This window comes from Gobius niger (assembly GCF_951799975.1).
Source record: "Gobius niger genome assembly, chromosome: 9".
Taxonomy (NCBI): domain Eukaryota; kingdom Metazoa; phylum Chordata; class Actinopteri; order Gobiiformes; family Gobiidae; genus Gobius; species Gobius niger.
In genome coordinates this window covers 11442034-11456977 of record NC_136860.1, presented here as the reverse complement: position 1 = coordinate 11456977, position 14944 = coordinate 11442034, and the positions used below count along the sequence as shown (strand labels likewise).

The 14944-nt window shown below is 40.5% G+C and overlaps 1 protein-coding gene across 1 annotated transcript in view; it reads right to left on the bottom strand.

Annotated features, from left to right (window-relative positions):
* Nucleotides 1-5526, bottom strand: part of ccdc141 (coiled-coil domain containing 141) — a gene marked incomplete at its 5' end in the record, with an annotated part of 43981 nt that extends 38455 nt beyond the window's left edge. Inside the window, 3 exons of the mRNA XM_079563629.1 lie at nt 1635-1853; nt 2299-2421; nt 5380-5526. Of these exons, the coding sequence (XP_079419755.1) occupies nt 1635-1853; nt 2299-2421; nt 5380-5526 (489 nt within the window). The remainder of the gene's footprint in view (nt 1-1634; nt 1854-2298; nt 2422-5379) is intronic.
* Between the last annotated feature and the right edge of the window lie 9418 nt (nt 5527-14944).

Sequence of the window (14944 nt, the reverse complement as noted above, 5' to 3'; positions counted from 1 at the left end):
ATGGCAGGCGGCCAACGGACATGTGTAACCAACACGCGCTAACAACTGGACCACAGAGAAATGTGATCTGTCCTTCAGGGAGAAACAACCCTCTGTTATGGACTTAAGCATAGTCTATTGTTTATACCACATAGCTGAGGGGATTAAATGACCTGAAAGACCAAGGGGTTTCATGGAAAGAAAGCTAGTTTGGGATTTTGGAAAAACTAATTGGCCCCTACTTTGGCAATATCAGGCATATCATGTTGTGCATATGCATTCAGATTGCTTCCTTTCTCTAACAGAAAAGTACATTTAGAGCGCAGATTGGTTTATGTTCATCACGGACTTGGGGATGTCCGGCCCTCCAGCACAGAACCTCTGGCCCCGAAGATGATTTTGAGAAATATTATTGTGCAAATAAGAGGTCAAATACCTGTTAAAGTAGTCTAAAAATGCGAGAAATAGTGTCAGTATTTTAAAAATGTCAGAACATCCCGCTTGGTCATATATAATGTTAAACAGTGATTCTCTACTGGGTCACGGAACCATTTTCAGTGGGCCTATAGGGAACTTTTATTCAATATTTTCCATCTGAGACTGCATGGAAACACTAACTGTGTCTATTAAAATTAATGTTGTTTTGATCATAATTTCAGTCTTAATGGGCTATCTACTGCTTGTTCAACAAAAACGTGTGTGGGAAATACAATATTTTATACGATATATGACAAATTACAGTTTTATTTGGGTCCTCGTCTTGTCATCCAAGGGTTTTGGTTGGTCCCAAAGCCCTGCCGCATGGGAACCACTCATGTAAAACATTGGCATTTGAAGAAATAGTTCTTTACTTTAGGCTACAATGTTGAGGTTCGGCCCTTTGGTGTTTTGGGAATGATGCAAATCGGCCTCCATGACGCAAACTTGCCTACCCCTGGTGTACAGTTTATGTGCGTGCACTTACTAAAAGAGAAGTCACTCTGCGTTAACATGATTGTAGTGCTGTGATTGGGTGATCTAAGCAACAGTAGAAAATTGGCAAAAGCAAACCTTCATTCTCCTTCTTCCAAGCTATATTCAGTATTGTACACCTTTTAGGTTTATGCTTTTCTATTATAAAAAATGAAAAAATAAATGTTGAGTGCAGAGAGGCGACGCCTGAACAGCTCAGTGCGACGTCAGTATATCATGATCAATATACATTTATTTAGATGCAGATGTTAATTTTCACAGATTGGTCTGTGAGGTTGAAAATAATGTATTACCGAAATTATCTGTGGAAATTAGATATAAAATTCAATGCACATTAAAAGATTATTTGTTTATTTTGGTCGGGACAGTGCACATTAATGACACATGCATGTAAACACGCCACGCCGCATTGTAGCCATGGGCTAATTTCCAATTTCCACCCCGCAAATTGTGAAGTGTGCCTATAATCTCATCCCTGTGAAGAATTGGGATGCTGCAAATGTGTTAGGAAAGTTAGGAATGACTTTGAACACAACTAACATTTTTATTTAGTGGCTTCTGCTTTCATTGTTTGTTATCAAAAAAAAAAAATCAGGTATATGACCTATAAGGACGGTGACTGACACATCAGCAGGTAGGGGAACACATTTTGAGCCTTTGAGGAGCCCTTTTCCTCTGGTTACCTCGTTCACCGTGTGGTAGAAGTCTGCAGTCAGCCTGAGCGTGTGGAGCCGTCTGTCCAGCAGCCGGAGCAGCAGAGTCCAGCCCTCCCTCAGTGAGCTCTCCATGGCCTGATATACTCCCTCCTGGTCCTCCTGTGGGCTCTTCTGTTCACACAACCAGTCATCCTTCTGCTCTGCACGCTTCTTATCAACAGCCGACAGCACCTCACTTTCATGTTTCTGAGAGACAAGGCAAAATGCAGGTTAATTGCAGCATAAAAGTGAAGCTGAAAAAGAAGCTGAAGCGCTAAGTGCTGGCGTGAACACTTCCTAATTTACCATCAGATAACATAGAGCTCATTGTATGTTTTTGATGATGAAACATTATATAATGGACAAAACTATAGAACAAAGATTATAAAGATTAAAGATTATTTTTCTTGTTTCATGGAGATAAGAAATAACATAACAGGTGACTGAGAAATTGAAATCAGAAAGGGCATGCTATTTGTGGTCCCCCCTCCGCACTCATGTTGGTTGAGTCCAATGTAGCAGCTCACTATTTGTTCTCTTTTCTTCACACAACAGAGGATTGACCAAGTGAGAAATGACTACTACAAGGCAAGGCAAGCAAGGCAACTTTATTTATACCGCGCATTTCATACAAAAGGCAACTCAATGCTACCTTTAGCTTTTCCAGAAGCTGCTTCTGCTCTCGGATGAAGGTCTGGTTTTCCACTTGGTCTGATCCGATCTCACAGAGTCCTGGTTCAACATGGACCAGCTGCAGATGCACCGAGGAGCCACTCTGCAATGAGGAGAAAATGAACAAAGTCATACTGTTTATTCAAATGCATTGTACTGCCATTGTTTTGATTTTTTCCTATCCTTCAAAACCATGGAGGCACAAATGTAGAGGGCGAAGGCAGATCAATGTGCAAATCCCCCAGTTGAGAAAGGATTTTTAATGCTTTCCTGGTTTTTGTCCGCACTTGCTGAGCTCATGTGCCATTGATAAATAACACAAAATGGAAAGGGCGTGCGATTGCGTAACCTCCGTCTGAATGGCTTTAGTATGAGTGGGTCAGGCCCCTGTTTCATCAGAGCCTTCAGGGTCCAGCCTGGCTTAGTGCTGAGGCAGTCCTGAGGGAGACATGTGAGAGAATGTACAGTGTGTATGCGAAAAATCTCTCCCACTAAAACCTCCTCCATCTCCTATGGGATCAGGCTTTGGATCTAGCATCTATCAATTTAACGACCAGGATTCAATTTAAAGCGTCATACTCAGCTCTTACCTTTGTCAACACGTTTCCCAGACTTGGTTCACGGCATCCTCTACAATAGAGGTCTACAACCTGTCGCTCGCAAACATCGGCCGTGGAAGGCTTTATCTGCTTTCTAGCGGTGACACCTAAACCTCAATTTGGGAGACTCAAAGCTTTTCGGTTCAAAGCTCAAACAGACACATCCATTTTTCCAATCTAGTCTAGACTCTTCATCACAGAGAAGTGTGACATCTCAATACAGGGACACTTAAAGGAATAGGCCACCGTTTTTACATACTGAGATATGCTCTTACCTCACTTTAGACGAGTTAATATATCCCCGTCTGGTCTTTGTCCGTGCGCTCTGCCACGCAAACGGAGCACATACGCAGCCTCTCCCACATGTCACATAGCTCCAAAAAAGCTCACGATAGAAGCTACCAAGCTCTTCCACGTGTTCCCTATTTAAATAAAGTTACGTGAAGTGTTTTCATGCGAAGTATATTTACACAGAAATGTAACGTGTCGATTTTATAAGCAAATAAAAAGGGGGACTATATTGTGAGGCGTAATGATACGAGGAGCAAAACGTCCGCGCAGTAACTCCTAAAGACTTCCCCCCGCTCACTTCCGTCAATAACCTTTAGGAGAGAGAATTGGACAAAACAGGTGGTCAAAAAATGTGTCAATTTCAACCAAAACTGAAACTGTGTTTTCCATCCAGGGGTACGGGGATCCTTAGGAGTACTTGAGCACTAAACACTACTTGGAATTATTAAAAAGCTGAAACAGAGTCAAATTATAAGCATTAATTTAAAGGGAAAGTTAATTTTAATGATGTTTTTCAGTCAAAATTTGGAATTTGGGAGTATTTCAGTTTTAATTTTTTGCAAACAACAGCTCTAAATTCTGGATAATCCGTGGTTTAGTTGACCACGTTGTGGCAGAAATCTCGAGGTCGGGGGTACGACTCAAGAGGTCAATGAGGCAAAGACGGTTGGGAACCAGTGATTTTTTTCAAAGAACTTATACAGTAAAAATTGTTTAGCAATGTCATCATTTTACAATAAATTCAGATTTATTTCCAGTTTTAATCCAATTGAATAAATTTTAATGAAATTTAAGATCCACTTACGATCCACTGGGAGCAGTGGGCAGCGGACCCATTTCCAGATGTGGAACCAGGCTGATGGTCAGAATCACCTGGCTGGAGGATTCACCTATTGTACATGTTTTAAGTGGTGGGGGGGAGTACCCGGAGGAAACCTACGCAGACACGGGAAGAACATGCAAACTCCACACAGAAAGACCCCGTCCTGGAATCGAACCTGGGACCTTCTAGCTGTGAAGCACGAGTGCTACCCGCACATGGTTGTGGTTTCTAATGCCCTGTGGAAACCCTGTATTATGCTCAGTCCCAAGTATGGAGTGCCAAGAAAATTGCAATATCCTGAATTGTAACAGGATTGTACAAAGCACTATAAAAACAAACGCTTCACTATCAGCCCACACAAACACAGACACAAACAGACAATCAATACAAAGTGCTCAATGACTTTCAGTGTGTACGATTGCTACATGAAAGCATGTGGCATACATGTGGGCCCCCCCATCCCCTGTTTGGTTTTCACATGATCTGGGCAAGTATTGGGGGTTCGTCTGTCAGTGAGTGGGGGGAGGAGGGACAGTTGAGCGTCACGCTGACATGCCTCAGATAGTGTATCTGTCAGGGGAATGTGTGGGGCTCTGAGGCACGTGTGGAGAGGTTTACAGCCCAATGCTTCCTCTTAAGAGCTCAACGTAACATTAGTACTGGTATAACATAGACCACTGGGAAATGTTCCGCGCCTTTATAGCTTCTTTTGTGTACATCGGAAAAAAACACATCTGAGGAGATCTTTATTAACACGACATGCCTTGTATTTAGGGGCTGAAATAATCTGAAGGCATCAGGTGAAGCAGCCTGCCCCGAAGCAGCATGAATTAAATAAAACATCACTCTAGGTTAAAGGAACAGGCCACCGTTTTTCCATACTGAGATATGTTCCTACCTGAGCTTAGACGAGTTGATGTGTACCTGTCTGGTCTTTTCAGTCACGCACAACGACCAAAGATGTTGCATTTGGCCTCTTCCAGCATATAGCTCCAAACGGCTCTTCCACGGGCACACACAAAGACCAGGCAGGTACGCATCAACTCGTCTAAGCTCAGGTAAGAACATATCTCTGCATGGAAAAACGGTGGCCTGTTCCTTTAAGAATTTCAGTGTTTTCCCCTACCACTAAAACCTTGTCCATGAGCCAAGGTGGATTCAGGTGTGTTTGTGTGTGTGAGTGCCACACTACGGGTGAAAACTAGCCCACAACTATGGCTACAATCGGGTGCAGCATGTTTACATCCATGAGAAAGTATAATCTAGAGGCACAATGCACTGTACGACCCATTTAATAACAATAACTTCATAATAATTCTTTGGGGAGGCTTTTAGTTGTGTCTCTTACCTTGAGTATCGAGACGACAATCTGCGTTTGCCCGGACTGAACGGCGATGGTGCTGAGTGCGGTGAACATCAAAGGCCTCTTCATGTCTCCCTCACTTCCTTCCTTCCTCGGCCCCACACATATCTCCTCCGTCGTTCCCACAGTCATGGGTACGAACTACAGCGATGCTCCACACTGTCCTCAGAAAACGTCAGGTGTCTCTTCTTGCTTTCTTCTTTTTGGATATCCACAAATTTGAATCACAGCTTGACTTGGATCATAATGGTGACTTTCCTCAGCACTGCTTAGGGTCCTTTATGTCATCGAAGCATCCTGGAGGAAAAAAGATTGGGATTTTTATTATCAAAGACAAAACATTACACTAATTATATACTGTACGTAGCTCCGCGAAGAGACCATTTAGAGGGCTTCCATAATGGATAATGTACTTTTTCTTTTTTTAGCTTTTATGTATATAAAACATAACTGGAGTAGTTTGTTTATGTTTCAATGGTCTTTTGATCTGTCTTTACACCTTCACCAAATTAGTTTCTTATCCTGTCTGTGGTAAACCTTTCTTCCCCCTAGAGATTAGCAAGTGCATTTTCTCCAGTTCAGCTTCACCCATATCTAAAAGCTTGCCGCCTATGGGCCAGAGTAACGCCCCATTTGAAAGCTAAGACCGACAAAACTGATATAAACTGATCTGTTTGTTGCCGCGTTGTCGTCACTTTTGAAAAATTCTTTCATTGCTTTTTTGTTGTATTTTCATCACATTTTGGTGACCTTTTTGTTACTCTTTTGTCACTTTTCTGTTGCTCTTTAGTTGCGTTTTCATCCTTGTTTTTGTCTCATTTTTGTCGCTTTTTTGACCCTTCTGTCAAGAAGCTTTTAGATTTGGGAAAAGCCAAACTGGAGAAAAATGTGCTCGGTTCAGGTGGGAGTATTTTCAATGGAGCTCAACAGTCCAGGCTCCTCCCTGGAGTCGGAAGTAAAAATTCCATTTGAAATCTCCATAGACTTAAAATATATAAAAATATATTTATATTAAGGGCTTAAAAGAACAATAGCGATATAAAACATACTATTTTTAAACAAAATTGTATCGATAACATTGTAAACCGAAAAGTTTTAAAAGAATTTCACATCATTTTGAAGTAGGCTACGCATTTGGTATTTTCTTTCATGTGAAATATGTGTATAAAATCATAATTCATCAAAAGATCTAAATATTTTTACCTCCAGCACCAGGCACAGCTTCGACTGTTGAGCCATAACAGTCCACTTACCATACTTTACTTGTTATTAACTATATGACAAAAATATAAAGGCTAAGTTGTCCTGAAGTAGCTAGGACTTTTAAACAGAATGAGCCTTTGAACTGAATAGACTAAAAGCTGCTAGAGGGGTTGAAAGGTCCATGCCTCCTGAAGTGGGCACAGCATTCAGCGTGATAGCACACAAACAAAGGCCTCTTTTGTAACAATAAACAAAAACTTGCAGCCTTTCAAAACCTACCAACGAAATGAATATGGCTTCCTCAAACCTCAGCCTAAGTTGGCAAAACCCTGTGGGAGAGTTGACCCATCTTACCCATCAGTGTGTGGACCACCCCTACAACTACAGAGAAACATGTAGCACACTATGGACATGTCTGAGGATTCGGTGGCCTTGGCCTAAGCATGCACAAGAGAATTACGACAGGTCAGGTCACTAGTTTATGAACTGAAGAATAAAGTGTCCAGTGTCCACCCTACTTTCTGCAAATAACCCCCAGGCTGAACTGTTTACAAGGCTAGCCATGCCTCACTTTTCAAGCACCTGATTCCATAAAGTTTAAAGGCAGAAGGGACTGAAAAAAAAAAAAAGGGTAGATATGCTTTGTAAGAAATCAGTCCAAAAAATATTAGCTTAGAATATTGTCATTGTGAGGTATAGAAATATATGACAAAGGTGAAGGTAAAGGAATTAGCTTGTTGCATAACGTGGCTACGCTAGTTCTGCTAACCTGAAGTTGCGTGCCAGTACTTCCTGTCGTCATTCATTTTCTTTTAAGGTTAGCGTAGACCTGTTTCATCATAACTTCATCATAATTTCTAAATATTCAATGGTAGATAATCACTTACGGTGTGTTAACATCTTGAGTTGAGAAATGGAGGAGCCATCTTTGTTTATGAAGGTCGAGTTTGTCTTAAAACTAAAGGAATAGTATAGGAAATAGTGAATATGAACAAAGCTGCCCAAAAACTATTTTCTTGTCTGTAGTTTTCATTTTTTTAAGTTATTTATTTGTATTCATTGTATTGTATGCTAGCATTTAGCTTCAAGACAGATTAATAATTGTCATAGCTATAGGAGGTCTAAGCTAACACAAAGAAGAAGCTTGCGGAGGAACCACGGCGCCTTAAAAATCATTAAATGCCATTCAATTAACTGTACATTTATTTGAAAATGATGACATTGCTCAATACCAAAATGATGGACATTAAAGTTTTGGCTGAATTGACAGATTTTTTTGCTCCAATGTTTTTTTTTCCAATTCTCTTTCCTCTTTTGGGTGATTGCAAATGAAATGAAATGAAATATGCGCTGATTATTTCTGCGTTTCTGGCATTCAGTTATAGTACGTGGGCATTAAAGTGGTATTATAAAGCGTTGTATTTGACTTGCTGCCTGTAGAAACCCTGCAGTTCACATGAATATGCATACCAGGCCACATGTGTCCAGGTCAAGGCCCGCGGGCGAAATGTGGCCCACGAGATGATTTAACTCCTGTGCGGAGTTATGGATTTTTAAAGAAATAACCACTTTGCTCACTCCAGCCACTAGGGGGCAGCTTAAATTTTAAAAAAAGGAAGAATTCCACACGTGTCCAGCAGAGGACCCTGACATAATAAGAGATCAGGATATAAACAGCGCATTATAGCCATGTGGTCAGTCTGCCCCAGGGCGGCTGTGGCTACAATAGTAACTTACTGCCATTGAGTATGGAGTGAATGAATAATGACTTTATGTAGCACTTTGAGAACGATGTGACACAGGCTGATGAAGCACAATAAGTGTAAGATGTCATTTATGAGGCCACTGTCCTTTACAATATATGCGGCCTGCGACCCGCCGTGGGGGCTAAATTTCGGCCCTCGACCCAAACGACTTCGACACCCCTGATGTAGGCGATTGATTTATGCATTCACACAGGCTGATGATCATCATACAGTCAAAAGCAGAGTTTATGCAACACTGTGCATTTCACGTCTAATTGTACAGTATTAGCTTCTTAGCGTCTAGTTTTAGTTCCCTACTAAAATTGAAGCGCTGTACTGGGTGGGCTTGGGTGGCACCAACAATGCTGTTTTTGAAGTGGGTTATCAAAGTAAAGCATAATACAAGAGGGCTTAATACATTACACCTCATGTTTGGCTATGTTAGCCAAAGCAAAGCTGTAAGATCTCTATGGAGACGAGCTGGTGGTGTCCCACCCCAGGAGACGGTTTGAGTCAGGTTTGAGGACTGCTGAGGCTGCAGTGCGCACAGTAGAGGCGCATGTTTTGTTACATAATTTTTCCCCCCCCATTGCCGCACCCATAATAAAATTTACTGGGTGAAATGTTTTACAGTTTGGTTTTTTTAGGGAACATATGATGCATAATTTGATGAGGGAACATTATAATATGGTTAAAAGCTCAAAAAAGTCATCGTAATAGATACACAGATCAACAAGTATCTAAAATAACCATAGCAATATGACTACCAGCCACCTCCAATCTCAGAATGTAGTGGCATATACTTCACGCACATAAATTCTCCTGACAAGTGCGCTAAAAAGTCTTTAGTACCGTGTTACATGAAAGCCTCACTATGTTGTTAAATTTAGCAGCACATGTATACACTGTCTATATGGCATTCACCACATGTGTGAGGATTGCTTTACCATGTTGTCAAAATGAGTGATAATCAAACGAATGAACAACTCAGTGTCAGTCTAACCCCCGCCAGTCAGAGTGAGAAGTTGTCTGTCGACGCTCAGCTCTCTGTCAGCCCCGTGACTAACAGGCCATTGTCCAGTGTGGATAGTGGCAGAGAGCAAAACAAGCTGCAAAAACATTAGGGCATAAAACATTTGTGCAAACTTGAGTGAAAAGAATTGGTACTCTGGTATTTAATGTAAGCACAAGACAAAATAACCCTGGAAAGACACTTACAGTTGTGCTCAAAAGTTTACATACCACCATTCTGTGCATTGCCCCTTCAACATCAATGACAGCTTGGAGTTTTGTGGTTGTTGTGGAGAAGGTTCTGTATTTTTGGTACTTTCTTTTTTCATTATGATTTAATTTTTTATTTTTTTTTCACCACAAATGGCTTTAACACAACCACTAACTTCAACTGTCAGTGAAAAAAACCCTTTTTGTTTTATCATTATTCTTTGAAAAATGGTAACAAAAAATACAAAGTTCTGCCAGAGTGTGTAAAGTATTGAGTACAACTGTAAGTGGTGCTATATTTGCTGGCAATTAAAGCTTGTGTTAAATTTCAAAACTCAAAGGCCTTATACCTGTCTTCTTTCCCTGTTTGTACAGACAATGAAAGAAGGAGAAGATACATTTCTGTTAGTTGTGCTCCAAGCTCATTCCTAGTTTTCCTAACATTGTTCAAACCTGCACTTATTTTATTCTTATCACCAATTTTATATTATTAATTGTTGTCTGTATGTTATCAGCTGTGTCTGCACTACTTGCCCATTGCTAGTTTCCCCTACTGGGACAATAAAGTTTGATTCGTAATGCAACTAATTGCCTGCTAGTTCACCATAATTAGAACAGCTTTGTAGCTCGATGCATAGTATTTCATAACTGCTTCTACGATAAAATGAAGGTCAAAACACCTTTCATTACACTATTAGAAAAACAACGAGACACAGGTTAATTCAGATATTTATCTTCAACTTTAAGCCATAAAGTATATAGCAGAGTCTTCTAGCAGTGGTTGAGCATTTTCCCTATAACCATAGATTGGCCAGTTTAATTGCCTGATCTCAAACTGTTGTTGTGCCCCAGGGCACCATTAGCTATTCCTTTGGGGCAACTGTGGCGCAGTTGGTAGAGCGGGTCGTCTGTTGATCAGAGGGTGCAGTGTGAATGTGGGTGACTGGTTCCTTGCTGTAAAGCGCTTTGGGGCAAATGAAGGTAGAAAAGCGCTTTATAAGTTGAGACCATTTTCACAAATGGTTGGATTGTTTCCACATGAATTAGCCACACCTTTAAATAACATTCAGTGAAAGCAGTACCGGCTAAACAAGGTGGATTTCCACGTTAAATAGGAAAAGGATGTGCAAAGACTAAAACAAAAATATAGGGCCATGATTATGCACCATCTGGCACATTATTAGAAATGAAATGGAAGACATATACATAATTCCCTGCAGTCACTTAAATCAGTTGTGAAAATGTCTGGTTGTGGTTTAATTGACAATATGATGGGCATAACCTTCTTGTAATGTGTTAAAGTCACAGGTTTAATTCTTATACACAATGGCTGAGATGATAATGAAGCAGTTAAAGCAGTTGCTGCCAACAAAAAAGGATTTGTAATGGAGGCAAGTTGATTGTTGAAATAAGTATGGACTACAAAATATGTCAAATGACCCAAACATGCATGGATGGAAATGAAACTACAACAACAACAACCAAAAACTCTATGTCTTTGACAAGGGATCAACTTCGTAGCAAGGTTAGAAACTCCAAAAAAGTCAGTCTAGCTTAGGATGGTCTCTTTAACTTCTGAATCCTACATAAACATGCATTGAAAACACAGCTTAAGCAGAGGAATCGAACACGATACCTGGTGCACGTTTTCCCGCCGTCTGTCCACTGCGGAGTTTTGGGCACTGTGAGAAGAGAGGAGCGGGGCGCGGAAAGACTGACTAAAAATAGCTGCGGGTTCCAGTTGGATTATCGCACAGCTGAGTGACAGAGAGCTTTCCAAAAACAAACAGTCCCCTCTGCCTCAATGACATGCTGGGCAAATATATCTGCCGCGCTCTGGCCGACTTAATAAAGACATAAGGACCAGGGTGAGTTTTTAAAATCGTTTTTCATGGGATTACACTACACACCGTGCAAGGATCCGCTTGGTCATGTTAACTACTAACCTATGGTTAGTAACACACATCACTGTAGTTCAATAAATATACTTTAATTTGCACTTATATACAAAGGTCATGAATATTGGGACATGAACTCAATTCTTATATTATGTTTTTTTAATAAACCACCACAATGGATTTGAAATGAAACAACAAAAATGTGCTGACACTGCAGAATTTTAGCTGTAAGGGTCCTATATCATGCAAAATCAACTTTTTAGAGCTTTTAGCCATGTTGTTTTGCTATTTGCTTATCAAATGGTTTGTGGCTTCATTCACGCAGCTCTCAGTAATCCTCCTGAATCCTGCTCTCTGAGCAGCTGCTCCTCCCTCTCCTCGTGAACGACTGAGTGTTCAGTTGTGTCGTAACAGCGGAACGGAAGTGCTCGACGTCTGTAATGTAATGTCTTAATTCTATGCTTACGGCCTGATTTTAATTTGTAAACCAGCTTCTTCATTATTTCTGTTGTAAGAAAGAAATAAAGGAAAAAAAAAAAAGGAAAAAAAGGATGTGCCCAAGGTGCTTCCAGGTCAGCTGAGGCCAAAACAAACGCACCCCTGAGCATCTGAACAGACGTCATGTTTGTGCTGCAGCTGTGAAGATGGAGCTCGTTATAACCTATTCTGGACACACCTGTTCTTTATTCTTACCTAACGATAATGTCACGGAGAAAAAGAAGAGCGTTTGGCTACGAGGACTTTATTCAACCTTCCTAAAGAAGAGGCCACTCGTCAGAAGTTGTTTTTTCTCTCCGGGATTTGGCGACTATCAGCCAAAATTGTGTTTTTCTGTGACTGTCTCTTGATGGATGTTTGGTGAACCTTCGCCTGAAACTTTTATAACCAACGCGAGTCCCATACTGTAAACAGCGATGGAGTGAGTTTATCAAAACGCGTGTTAGCTTGTGTGTGTTCGCCATTTATGAAGCTGTGTTGCAGATCATGTCAACTGATTATAACTGCATCGTGAGGTAACTTCACTTATTGCTGTTTATTTATATTACGGTAAAGTTGTATGTGCGGAGAGGAAGCGTTGTGTCTTCCGGGTTTAAAAAATACCTCCAGAAAACACTTTTATTTATCACAAAAATTAGTGCTCCATAGTGGTAGAGGTACAATATATCATACAGTATAAATGCCTATTCTTAACTTTGGAATGGCTAAAATAGCAGGAAACAGATTAAATTGAGAATTTACATCCAAATCCAAATAGGAATTACAACTGTTTTCATATGTGCCTCCCACTTTTAAAGGGACCAAAAGTAATGGGACAAAGAATGTTTTGAATAATGAGCAGTTCCTTTCTTTCTCCATACTTTTCTCTCCCCATTTAGATGTTTTTTTGGCAAATCAGCCTCCTGTTTTTGAGGCTCACCAGTGGTTTACACCTTGTGGTTAATCGTCTTTACTCTCTCTGGTGAAGTCTTCTCTTGATTGTTGACTTTGACACACATATACCACCTCCTGGAGAGGGTTTTTGATCTGACCTTTTTTGTGGAAGGGGTTTTCTTCACCAGAATTCTTCAGTCATCCACCACATTCATCATCCGTGGTATTCTTTGTCTTTTGGTGTTGTTGAGCTCACTGTGTGTGTTCTTTCTTTTTAATAATGTTCCAAACTGTTGATTTAGCCTTGCCTAATATGTTTGTTATCTCTCTAATGGGTTTGTATTGATTTTTCAGGCTAGAAATGGTTTGCTTCACTGTTAATGATAACTCTTTGGATCTCATATTGATAATTAACAGCAACAATATCCAAAATGCAAATATCACATTTGAAATGAACTCGTAATGTCTTATCTGTTCCTTATAAATGGGATAATGAGGGAAGAGCAGACACCTGGCAAAGGAACAGCTGAGGAGCCACTTGTCCCATTACTTTTGGTCCCTTAGAAAGTGTGAGGCTCAAATACGAACACTTGTAATTCCTACACCGTTCATCTGATTTGAATGAAAATACTCTTTGTTGTTTCATTTGAAATAAATTGTGGTGGTTTATAGAGCAAAACACATAAGAATTGAGTCAATGTTTAATAGTTTGGATCTACTTCTTAAGGTTTAGATGTCTTGGTTTATTTCAAAGTTGAATTATTACTGGTGAAATAAGCGACTCATTCTTGCTAAAATTAATCAGATTTGATCAAAAACAACAACAGTGGTATGCATAAGTATGGGCCCCCTTTTAACTTTAACATTTTGCCATATTATGGACCATCAACATAAATATATTTAATTGAAATTTTGTGTGAAAGACACTAAGTGACACACAATCATGAAGTGAAATGAAATTTATACATGATTTTTTATTTTTAAATAAATAATAAACTGAAAAGTGTGATGTGCACAAGTACCTTTACTGTAATCTTCACAGTAAAGTGAAGATTACTGCGCAGATTTCGAACTATTCCTGGTATTATTACGCCTTACAATATAGTCCCCCCTTTTATCCGCTTAGAAAATCCACATTGTTTAATTTTGTGTAATTATACTTTGTAGTGGAACACTTCACGTAACCATATTTAAATAGGGAAAACGTGGAAGAGCTTGGTAGCTTCTATCTTGACCAGTTTTGGAGCTATAGAGGAGAGGGGGAGAGGCTAAATGCTAACGCCGTCTGCGCTGTGTTTAGGTGACTAAAGGCACGGGTGAAGATCAGACAGGTCCTAAAGAACTCGTCAAAGCTAAGGTAAGAACATATCTCAGTATGTAAGAATGGTGGCCTATTCCTTTAATGCGGACAAAGAGAGGAGAACACATCACACCTGTGCTAAAGTCTCTCCACTGGCTTCCTGTTGAGTTTAGAATCAATTTTAAGTTTAGCTCCACCCTATCTCCAAGACGCAATCGTTCCATATCGGCCAACCAGGCCCATTTTAATTTTACACCAGTTTCATTTGTAAACGCACTGATCCGTCCAAGCCCGAAAATAAGTTCTCTCTAGTCCGCACCACTGTCCGCAACCAGTGTCTGTGGCCCATGAAACACTCGCTCACCAGCCTCTCCCCAGCCGCTCACCATTCGCTTTCGTCCTTGCCCCGCTCGCATTTGAACACTATCCAAAGCAACCGCATCCAGTCGCAGTGCGTACTCTATTGTGACTCTGACTGCAAGTTCTTAAAAGTCTACTTTGCGATCTTTGCGGCTGATGGCAATTTCAATTTTGGCGCAGAGCAAATGGGGGACAAAATCGCTGCAGTCAATGTGCCAATTGTGACAGGCCCTTTAAATCAACTACCTTCTGCTCTCCCTTCCTTTGGAGGTTCCCCTGTCTTACTTTAACCGATTTGATAAACTACTTAAGAACTTTATTTGGAATGGAAAACGCCCAAGAATAACTCTTAATAAGTTGCATAGGCCAGTGGGGAATGGTGTTCTTGGCCTTATTAAGATCCATGCATCCATCCATTTTCTTCCGCTTTATCCGGGGCCGGGTCGCGGGGG